At 42.8% G+C, this 12,425-nt stretch overlaps 1 protein-coding gene across 2 annotated transcripts in view; it reads left to right on the top strand.

The window, feature by feature from the left end:
• The window catches only part of eys (eyes shut homolog), a 722,499-nt gene that overhangs the window by 341,509 nt on the left and 368,565 nt on the right, over positions 1 to 12,425 (top strand). For both annotated transcript variants that reach the window (XM_061910381.1, XM_061910382.1), the window contains exon 25: positions 10,692 to 10,788. In XM_061910381.1, the coding sequence (XP_061766365.1) occupies positions 10,692 to 10,788 (97 nt within the window). The remainder of the gene's footprint in view (positions 1 to 10,691; positions 10,789 to 12,425) is intronic.

Genomic DNA, 12,425 nt, shown 5'->3' with positions numbered 1-12,425 from the left:
GTGTGTAATTTGTTGTGAGTTCATGCACTGTGTTGGTTTTGTTCTGTGAACAAGGTGATGTTCATGCACGGTTCATTTTCTGCACCAATAAGAAAAACATAAGTTTGAAAAAAAAATTTTTTTTTATTTTTTACTAAAGAAGGGTTCGGTGAATGCGGATATGAAACTGGTGGTGGTTCGGTACCTCCAACAGGGTTAAGAACCACTGCTCTAAGGTACGCACCTGTGCAATTGCACACTGCTCACGCGTCCTCTGCGCATGTCAAATCTAGGCCGCGCACAAAATCGAATAAAAAGATAAGCGCATAACCGTGTGCATGTCTGCCGTCGCTCACATGTGCGCCACTGAATGCTCAAGGAGTTTTGGCGTTTGCTCACACATATGAAAAATTGGAGGGAAAATTGATAGTAACACACGAACGCACTTGGGTTTGACACACCAGGTTTTCTTGGGTTAGCTTATTAGTTAGTATTGTTTATTATTATTATATATAAATGATAAATGGGTTGTACTTGTATAGCGCTTTTCTACCTTCAAGGTACTCAAAGCGCTTTGACATTACTGCCACATTTACCCATTCACACACTGATGGAGGGAGCTGCCATGCAAGGCGCCAACCAGCACCCATCATTAGCAAGGGTGAAGTGTCTTGCTCAGGACACAACGGACGTGACGAGGTTGGTACTAGGTGGGATTTGAACCAGGGACCCTCGGGTTGCGCACGGCCACTCTTCCACTGCGCCACGCCGTCCCTGTATATATATTGACTATATATATAATAAATTATTGAACGTTACTTTCACCTGGTGTCTGTTACCGTCATCTCCCTTTAGTAAACCATAACACTTATACAGTAATCTGTTGATTACTGCTTGCGCTGACGCGTTCATTCGGCTCGGAATAAAGACTTTTCCAGCGCACACTGTCACTCTGTTTTACCAATCCAATGTAAGCACTAGGGAAGTTTGACTCTATTATACCAATCAAACAAAGCCTGGCATGCTTTATTATTAGGAAGGAGAACAACCCGGAGTTGGAATGCACTTTCCACAACAATAAGCATACAAAGTAAAGATATAGAAGCTGAAATAAGTCAATATTTACAACATATATCAATAACAGTCAACTTTAGAGTGAGTTCAAACCCTGGCCGAGTCATACAAAAGACTATAAAAATGGGACCCATTACCTCTCTGCTTAGCACTCATCATCAAGGGTTGGAATCGGGGGTAAATCACCAAAAAATATTCCCGGGCGTGGTCACTGCTGCTGCTCACTGCTCCCCCTACCTCCCAGGGGGTGATCAAGGGTGATGGGACAAATGCAGAGGATAATTTCACCACACTTAGTGTGTGTGGGACTATCATTGGTACTTTAACTTTAATAGAATCCCCCGGACAACATAGCTCCTATGATCACTGGGAGACGCCAACTTCTTTAACACAGTAAGGTGGAAGCTCAGAGAGGAGTGGTTTGCATGCACCCCACAAAAACAATTGTGCATGTTTGTTACACAATAAGAAAGGAAAATAAAGTAAAAAGTGTCAAATAAAGTGGTGTCACACAATACAATCACACAAATAATACCAGTGCACACACGTCAATCAATCACTGTTTACTTACATAGCTCTAAATCACGAGTGTCTCAAAGGGCTGCACAAGCCACAACACACTTGTAGAAAATACATGTACGTGACAAAGGGCGAAAGAAAAAAAAACGGGTATACATTCACACTTTGGCACAACATCCTGGGGGAAAAACAAAACAACTCATACAAGAAACCATCATCAGTGGTACGGAACAAAATCCAGAAAACAAACTGGAGGTCAACCAGGCCTCCCCAGACGTGACGTGGTAGGAGGCGGCTTTTCGCACTGCAACTCCACCCTATACGGCTCCAGAGGACCTGCAGTAGGTGAATCCTCACTCGGCGAAGGTACCTCAACAAGTCCACTGACATAAACAACTTGTCCATTATCGGCCAGGGAGTCAATCATGCGATAGACGAGGACTGCCACACCCTCGGAATGCAGGGCTCCAGCAATCCCCAATGGGCCCCTCCAATGGGGAGCCAATTTTAATCTAACTTCCCTCGGATTTTGCAGCCATATTAGGTCACCCGGGCATATGGCTGATGACCGGAATTAGTCATAATACAGTTTTTGTCTCTCGTGTGCGACAACTGCACTCTGCCTCACTGTTACAAAATCCTCATCTAAATGTAGAACCATAGAAAAGACAAGGTCGGTGGAGAGAAGGACAAGTGGGAAAGATCGGTTTCTTACGGCACCAACACGCCCAAAGGGACTCGAGTCTGCCGACCATTTGAGTCCTATCTTAAAACTTATTTATATACTCTAGCCCAGGGGTGCCCACACTTTTTCTGCAGGCGAGCTACTTTTCAATTGACCAACTCGAGGGGATCTACCTCATTTATATATATCATTTATATTTATTTATTTATGAAAGAGACGTTTTTGTAAACAAGTTAAATGTGTTTAATGATAATACAAGCATGTGCAACACATATATTTGTCTTTCTTTTACAAAGACAAGAATATAAGTTGCTGTATTACCTGATTCTGATGACTTGTATTGATTGGAATCAGACAGTAATGATGATTTTCAAATGGAGGAGAAAAAAGTTGTCCTTTCTGTACAATACCACATGAAAGTGGTTGGTTTTTGGCATCTAATTCATCCAGCTTCCATACACTTTACAAGAAAAACATTGGCGGCAAATTCCGTAGCTTGCTTGATTGACATTCACGGCACCCGAGGGTCTTGTGAGATGACGCTGGCTGCTGCCAGTTCATCATTATGAAAAAATGACAGAGAGGAAGGCGAGAAACACTTTTTATTTCAACAGACTTTCGCGCCGTCCCTTCCGTCAAACTCTAAAGGCCGACTGCACATTTCCTATCTTCACAATAAAAGCCCTGCTTCATGTTGCCTGCGCTAACAAAATAAGAGTCTCGGAAAGCTGGCGTGCACAAGTGATGTGCACGCCAGCTTTCTGAGGGATCGCTTGTGCACGCCAGTTTTCCGAGACTCTGTATTTAGTTAGCGCAGGCAGCATGAAGGAGGGCTTATATTGTGAAGATAGGAAATGTGCAGTCGGCCTTTAGAGTTTTGACGGAAGGTACGGCGCGAGAGTCTGTTGAAATAAAAAGTGTTTCTCGCCTTCCTCTCGGTCATATTTTCATAATAATGACCTTGCAGCAGCCAGCGTCATCTCACAAGACCCTCCGGTACCGTGAATGTCATTTAAGTGACGTCTTGGTGAAGATTGATGATCACTAATTTTTAGGTCTATTTTTTTTAAAAGCCTGGCTGGAGATCGACTGACACACCCCCCGCGGTCGACTGGTAGCTCGCGATCGACGTAATGGGCACCCCTGCTCTAGCCTTTAAATAGACCCCCTTTTTAGACCAGTTGATCTGCCGTTTATTTTATTTTCTCCTCTGCCCCCCTCTCTCTAATGGATGGGGGGAGGTCATGGTTGAAGTGCTGGCTGTCCAGAGTCAGGACCCGGAGGGGGACCGCTCGCATGTTTATCGGTTAGGGACATCTCTGCGCTGCTGACCCATCTCCGCTTGGGATGGTCTCCTGCTGGCCCCACCATGGACTGGACTCTCACTCTTATGTTAGATCCACTATGGACTGGACTTTCACAATACTATGTTAGACCCACTCAACGTCCTTTGCATCCGGTCTCCCCTAGAGGGGATGGGAGGGTCACCCACATCTGCGGTCCACTCCAAGGTTTCCCATAGTCATCCACATTGACGTCCTACTGGGTTCTGAGTTTTTCCTTTCCTTTTTGTGGGCTCTGAACCGAGGATGTGGTTGTGGCTTGTGCAGCCCTTTGAGACGCTTGTTATTTAGGGCTATATACATAAAAATTGATTGATTGACCATGAGTGAGGTAGTCGGGACTGTAACCTCGCATGTCACACAAAAAAAGGCCACATGTTTTAAATAACACGAGCATGTTTTGTATTTTTAACATTATTTTTAACACTGTGATTACCAGCGGAATTGTTCATTAATTATAGTGTTAAGCAACCTCAGCTAAGATTTATCTGAGAGCCAGATGCGGTCATTGTCAAGACGTGGACTTTGGTGTTGTTTGTTTTCCCAAGATGCAAAGAAATTGGAGTGGACATGCTTTATTATTACTTTAAAAAAGGAACAAAGGGTGCAAACAAAGCAGAGATCAAACTTTGCTTTGAAAACAATGAACTAGCACTTGGGCAAAAACTATGGACATGAAAACAAAAACCCTTACTTTGACATGAAACTAGAGAAAAGTCACTTGGCATGAAACTATGGTAGCATGGGTAACATCGTTAGCAGAAGTTATTGTCGCCACCCCGACCAACAGAAAAAGACAGGTTTTAAATAACAGTGACATGATTGGTGACAGGTGTGTGAGTCCAAACGTGAAACAGGTGAAACTAATGGGTAACCATGGAAACAAGACAAGGTGTAACGATTGGGTCGCATTGTGATGCGGAGTCGTTCTCTCAGGGATGCAGTCGGGCTCGGACACAGCGTGAAGGTATGAACAGAAGATTTATATAAAATTATATCAGACCCTAACAAAGAAAAACTTGCTCTAGGCACAAAAGGCAAAACAAAAGGCGCTAATAATTGGAGCTAGCGTTGTGACGTTCGGACGAACAAATCTTTTGAGCGAACGTACTGAACCAAATCACTTTATGAACTGATTCGTTCCTTTCTCAGTTCTGTTGAGCTCCGCCGCGAACATGCCGGTGTGAGTGGAACTGGCACGAATCACGTTCGCGAACGTACTGACACAGAGAACTGACTGTGTCGCGAAGGATGACGTCACATTGCCGATCTCGTTCAGTCACTGTGTGCGTCGTTCATTGGGTGCTGAGGGCTTGTGTCGTTCGCGAACTGACACACACCGAGATCTGGCGCTGGGGAAGCTGTTACTGACTGACTCACGATTCGCCGACCTGCACACAGAACTGCTGCTGCAGAAGTGATACGGTGAACGAATCTTTTGAACGAATCAATTTAAGGAACTGATTCTAGTGATTCAGTACAGTCAAAAGAACTGCCGATCCCATCACTAATGGGAGCTAGCATAAACAAAGGACCTAGCATGGAAGCTAGCTGGTAGCGAACAGGAATACAGAATCGGGAACCAAAGTTGTTACTTATTGTGAGAACACACATTACGAAACCAGAACGAATGAATAAAGAAGGCAGGCTTAAATCAAGACTGTAATCACGAGGCAGGTGCGCATCAAAAGAAAGAGGCAGGTGAAAATAATGCGTAACTATGGTGACAGAATAAACAAGGAAGTACAACTAGGAACTAAAGAAGTCAAACACTAACAGAACATAATACAAAAAGACTCAAAACCTTAACGTAATATGATCCGGTGGGCGGATCATAACACAAGGGAGTGAAAAAGCAGGAACTAAAAAAAGAGTCCAAAAACCAAACAGAACATAACTTAAACAAAACATGATCCCAGACATGACAGTCATCAAAAGAGCCACATCTGGCTCGAGAGCCATAGGTTCCCTCCCCCTCATTTACGTATGCCAGCCCTGTCCTCTGGACGTCTGGATCTGTGTGCTTTTTGCTTCGCACCTAAATATGCATGGAATCCCCCTATGCTTCCAGTGCACTTCCCTGCTGCACTATTCATTTATATCTGTAAATAATAAATAAATAAATAAATGGGTTGTACTTGTATAGCGCTTTTCTACCTTCAAGGTACTCAACGCGCTTTGACACTACTTCCACATTTACCCATTCACACACACATTCACACACTGATGGAGGGAGCTGCCATGCAAGGCACCAACCAGCACCCATCAGGAGCAAGGGTGAAGTGTCTTATTCAGGACACAACGGACGTGACGAGGTTGGTACTAGGTGGGAACTGAACCAGAGACGCTCGGGTTGCGCACGGCCACTCTCCCCACTGCGCCACGCCGTCCCAAATAAATCCCTTTTGCCTGCCGTCTCTGCACCCCGGTGTCACGACCAACAACATCACACTGAAGCGCAACACCTAAAGTTTATAAACGATTTGGACTGAGCCCTCCCCCCCCCCCCTTTTTTTTAGCACCTGTAATATTCAGCTGTCAACAACTCTGACAAGTAACTGTAAGAATAAATGCAGCGGCCCTAACAAAATTCACAAGGACAAAATGAAGACATCAGTCATATTTCAATTGAAACGCCCGTCAACGTTAGTTCACCGTGTCCGCCGGGGATTACCTCCTCGGAGACATTCGGCGGCAGCGATCTCATAGCAGGCGCCGCAGCCAAAATGATGGAATGACTTTGTGAGCGTGTGGCTGTGCTATCTCTCTCAGTGAAAGAGAAGCCTGCAGTCACTGCTTAGTGGCACAAGATGCATTACATCGCGGTGACATTCCAAATAGCCCCCCGAGGTGCTCCACCGTCACTGTGACTGACGGGTCAGGTTGGGGAACTGGGGCTGTCCCATAATTCACTGGATGCTCCATGCTCTCTGTGGTCTCTTTGGAACACTGGGATTCTTACATCCCCAGATGCACAAAACTGTGACTGTGTCGCCACATTTGTCCTACTGCCATCACCCACGTGCATTACTAAATCATCTGTATGCTACAGTAATATATATTTCAAAAGTGGCTATGTATTCAGCTGGATTGCACACAAAACTGCTGTTTCCGGAAGAAAACAACACACTTTTGCCCCACAATTACAGTGGGGCAAAAAAGTATTTAGTCAGCCACCGATTGTGCAAGTTCTCCCACTTAAAATGATAACGGAGGTCTGTAATTTTCATCATAGGTACGCTTCACCTGTGAGAGACAGAATGTGGAAAAAAAACCTAGGAATTCACATTGTAGGAATTTTAAAGAATTTATTTGTAAATTATGGTGGAAAATAAGTATTTGGTCAACCATTCAAAGCTCTCACTGATGGAAGGAGGTTTTGGCTCAAAATCTCACGATACATTCATTCTTTCCTTAACACGGATCAATCGTCCTGTCCCCTTAGCAGAAAAACATCCCCAAAGCATGATGTTTCCACCCCCTTGCTTCACAGTAGGTGTGGTGTTCTTGGGATGCAACTCAGTATTCTTCTTCCTCCAAACACGACGAGTTGAGTTTATACCAACATGGATACATGGATGATACAACAGAGGATTGGGAGAATGTCATGTGGTCAGATGAAACCTAAATATAACTTTTTGGTATAAACTCAACTTCACACACACCACAGTAGGTATGGTGTTCTTGGGATGGAACTCAGTATTATTCTTACTCCAAACATGACAAGTTGAGTTTATAACAAAATGGATACATGGATGATACAACAGAGGATTGGGAGAATGTCATGTGGTCAGATGAAACCAAAATAGAACTTTTTGCTATAAACTCAACTTCACACACACACGCACACCAAAAAAAGAAAAAAAAAAGACGCCCAGTCATGGATAAGAACAGGTTTTATCCAGCTTGCGGGATGAGTTTGGTAAGTATAAAAACACACCTCAAATTTTTGAGTGAAAGAAACAGCTGTTCTAAATGTGTCCACTGGATGTCGCAATAGCAATTCTTTGTTCTTTTTAGATGATGCTACATATGTACAAAATAAACAACATGACGTTAGTACATCAGTTGAAGAAAACGATCAAACTACATAAATAACATACTGTAATTTGAGTTTGATATTTTTTTATCTTCATAGATTGAAAATGAACACCAATGAGTAGACCGATGAACATTATCCTATGATTTATTCAGAAAAGATAAATAATGGAAGAAAAAGACAGAGTTCTATTAACCGCAACATTTAAGTGTAAAAAAAAAATGTGATTTGTACAATTCCAGAACGTGCCTCTTCTATTTTTAAACAAAGAAAACAATCTAAAGTCGTCTTTATTTTTAAGTTATCGTGCCGTGATTTTACCAGTCCGGCCCACTTGTGAGTAGTTTTTTTTCTCCACGTGGCCCCCGATCCAAAATGAGTTGGACACCCCTGTTTTAGATACAACTTTTATTAAGTTTCAAGCGAATAAATGACGTGCGCTCAAATAAAACATTCAAAAATGCTATTTTTTTGACTGTATTTTCTGTGATTAATCAAAATTCAAATGTGTCTGTAAGCGTCGAGACAGACAAGCTTCACAGTGTCTTGGCTGAATGAGCAGGTATCGGACACCTCAGTCTCCACTGGCCAAGAGTTGGTGGGCGGCCGAGGGTGGAGTCGGATCTCTTGGTTGCTTTGTTGGGTCTGCTCCTCCTGTCTCTGGCCATGCTCTCCCCACCCCAGCAGACGATGACGTGGAACGCCGTAGTGGCCACCACAGTGTATATGTTTTTTGGGGGGTTTGTGGCTGTGTAGAAGTCGCTGGTTGCATTACCTCTGCTCTTTTAATGTCTTTATTGTCCTTTGTGTTCTTTGATGTTCCCCTCTTACACACGTGTTTATGTGTGCTATGGCTATAAGTTTTTTTTTCCTTGGCCTCAGTCTGGACACCCTCTCCTGGGGCCCAGGCTAAGACTGAATATATATTTTTCCTCATCCCCCCTCACCAGTGTTTACCTGTTTCTCACCTTTTTTTGTAAGGGGCGCCAGAAGTTGGCAGACTCGTCAGCGAACCAGTTCTTTCTCCCTGTAATGTTTGTCTGCTCTTGAATGGAATTGTGCTGACAATCTTCATTTGCCCTCGGGATTATTCAAGTATTTCTGATTCTGATTGAAACATAACTTGGCAGGTTTAAAAGTAAAAAAAAAAATAAAACAAAGGTTTTCTGTATTTTTGCCAAGCTTATGCAAATCCCTTACATTCATTTCCAAGGGAGATCTGCCTCTCATCTCCATCCATCCATACATTCATTTTCTACCGCTTATTCCCTTTGGGGTCGCGGGGGACGCTGGTGCCTATCTCAGCTACAATCGGGCGGAAGGCGGGGTACACACTGGACAAGTCGCCACCTCATCACGGGGCCAACACAGATAGACAGACGACATTCACACACTAGGGCGAATTTTAGTGTTGCCAATCAACCTATCCCCAGGTGCATGTCTTTGGAGGTGGGAGGAAGCCGGAGTACCCGGAGGGAACCCACGCATTCACGGGGAGGACATGCAAACTCCACACAGAAAGATCCCGAGTTCGGGATTGAACCCTGACTACTCAAGACCTTCGTATTGTGAGGTAGACGCACTAACCCAGGGGTAGGGAACCTATGGCTCTAAAGCCAGATGTGGCTCTTTTGATGACTGCATCTGGCTCTCCAATAAATTTTAGCTGACATTGCTTAACACGATAAGTGATGAATAAATCTGCTGGTAATCACAATATCAAAAATAACGTTCAAAATATAAAACATTCTCATGCATTTTCATCCATCCATCCGGTTTCTACCGCACCTGTACAAGAAGTCGCATTAATGGTAAGAAGTATTTTATTTATTTTTGGCTAGCCTCAGAATAACAATGTTATTAAAAAGAATAAGAGACTTATTATACTCAAAAAATGTTGTTCTTTCTTAAAATGCACGCATATAGTTGAATTCAGTGTTTAAAAAAAAAAAAAAAAAGTTGTATAGCTCTCACGGAAATACTTTTTAAAATATTTGGCTTGTATGGCTCTCTCAACCAAAAAGGTTCCCGACCCCTGCACTAACCCCTCTTCCACCGTGAAGCCCACTCCTCATCTCTAAATAATAGCTGAAATGAGCGGCATCCTTGAGAATGATGCAAAGTGTTTTGTTTTCTCAAAATAACATCAGGAATCCATCCATCCATTTTCTGCCGCTTATTCCCTTTGGGGTCGCGAGACATCAGGAATGTGGATGGTCTAAAAATAACTATGCAAATGGTGACAATTTTAACTTAACACACAGTACAAATATAATTTCCTGCCATGGACTTTGCACTTGGTGGAGGTAATAATTCAACACTAGCTAATAGCTCCAGGTGAGCATAAATGTCAGCTTTTCGTTCTCTGGCCCTCAATGATGCTTTGTCTGAAATCAGTCATCCTACTTCATACTCTTCTTCTGTCACTTTTTTGTTTTCAAGCTGTACCTCATGTTTATATCCTCTTTTTTTTTCCTCCCAAAGAAACACTTTAACGTCGCATTTTTTTTTGGCATTGGTTGAATTTGCGTGAATTGGCACGATCGCAAAATCCTGGAGGGACTGTTTAAAACCTTGCCATTGCCACCAGAAACATTCTCAACATATCAGGTCAAGACATCAGACGTTCCCTGGCCGCCTTCAAAAGTCCTACAAAACATTCGTGCTGATCTGCTTAACCACCCTGCCCTCAACCCCCTAATGAATCAGGGCAGTGGAGCTCATAGGCTTCAGCTGCTCCCTGAACAAGAAACCCCACATCTTACTCGCTTTCTTCCCCCCGCACAGTCTTATGCATGGAGTGACAAGCACCTCCCAAAACCCCAAACCACTAACCCTCAGACCAATCTGTCCACGGCGCTGAAGTATTATTAGACTTACATGCTCTCAGAGGGGAAACAGTGAGTGCTGAGAGCTGGAAGATGAGATATGCTTCAGGGCCTACTAGTTCCATTAAAACGGTGTTCACCAGGGCCTTGGTTATCATCGTCGCTGACGTTTTCAGGTATGCGGGCGGGTTCGCTGATCCATGACCGTCTCCTCTGTCTTTCAGGATCTGAAGGAAGCCGGTGCAAAAGTGGCACCGGTGAGTGTGGCTCCAACCCTTGCCGAAACCACGGCACCTGTGTGGACCAGGTCAAAGGTTACAGGTGAGTCCTTGACAATATTGTGTCCAACACTTTTTGCCTTAAAGATACTGTTTGCAGCGGATAGGTGGATACCTAAAGCAAGCATAAAACCCCAATTATTGAGAGTCTGCACTTGGTCCCTGTTCATTTTAGAATTGATTTGAAAACATTGCTGTTTGTTTTTAAAGCTTTATATCAGGGGTCCTCAAACTTTTTGAAACGGGGGCCACATTGGGTTAAAAAAATTTAGCCGAGGGCCGGTCTGTAAGATATATATCAGGTCAGGAAATAATGCAGAGGCTATTTCATCCCTACAAGCCTGTTTCGCAGGTTTCCCTGCTCTTCAGGGGATTTTATAATAACATAGGCTCCAGCATCCCCAGCGACCCCGGAAGGGATAAGCGGTAGAAAAGAGATGCATATATAATAACATCCTCTGAAGAGCAGAGAAACCTGCGAAACAGGGGGTTTTATAATAAAGAATATAATAAAATCCCCTGAAAAGCAGGGAAACCTGCAAAACAGGCTTGTCGGGATGAAATAGCCTCTGTTTTTTCCTGACCTAATGTATATTCCGCTCTACCTCGGTATTGAGCAATGTATAACTGATAAACCACAGTAACCTTGACTATATATATATATATATATATATATATATATATATATATATATATATATATGAATGTATGTATGTGTATATATGTGTATGTATGTGTATATATGTATGTGTATATATATATATATATATGTATATATATGTATATATATATACATATATATATATATATATATGTATATATATATATATATATATATATATATATATATATATATATATATATGTATATGTATGTATGTGTATATGTATAAATGTGTGGGGAAAAAAATCACAAGACTACTTCATCTCTACAGAACTGTTTCATGAGGGGTTCCCTCAATCATCAGGAAATTTTAATGGAAGCATTCACATACCATGGTTTATATAGGGCACAGAACGGGTAGGTGCAGGCAGGCGTAGGGGCGTGGTGATTGGCTCATGTGTCACCTAGGAGGTGTCTCCGTCTGTGACGGCATGCTGATACAATTTCACTGCGCTTGTTGAGGGATGACAGGTCAAACAAGACAAGATGTTTAATGTTCGAACTGAACAAAGTTATTTGTTACAAATATTAGGTAATTTGACACTTCATGCCTGCAACATGTTTCAAAAAAGCTGGCACAAGTGGCAAAAACACTGAAAAAATTGAGGAATGCTCATCAAACCCTTATTTGGAACATCTCATAGGGGAACAGGCTAATTGGGAAGAGGTGGGTGCCAGGATTGGGTCTAAAATCAGCTACCATGAAGTGCTCAGTCATTCACAAACAAGGATAAGGCAAGGGTCACCACTTTGTGAACAAATGCGTGAGCAAATAGTCCAACTGTTTACGAACAACATTTCTCAATCAGCTATTGCAAGGAATTTAGGGATTTCACCCTCTACGGTCCGTAATATCATCAAAATGTGCAGGGTATCTGGAGAAATCATTGCACGTAAGCGGCAAGGCCGTGACTTTCGATTCCTCAAAACGCAAAATCAGTGTGTAAAGGATATCAACACATGGGCTCAGGAACACTTCAGAAAACCATTGTCAGTAACTATAGGTAGTCGCTACAT

The sequence above is a fragment of the Nerophis ophidion genome, linkage group LG09 (assembly GCF_033978795.1).
Source record: "Nerophis ophidion isolate RoL-2023_Sa linkage group LG09, RoL_Noph_v1.0, whole genome shotgun sequence".
Classification (NCBI taxonomy): Eukaryota; Metazoa; Chordata; class Actinopteri; order Syngnathiformes; family Syngnathidae; genus Nerophis; species Nerophis ophidion.
This window is presented reverse-complemented; position numbering and strand designations above follow the sequence as displayed.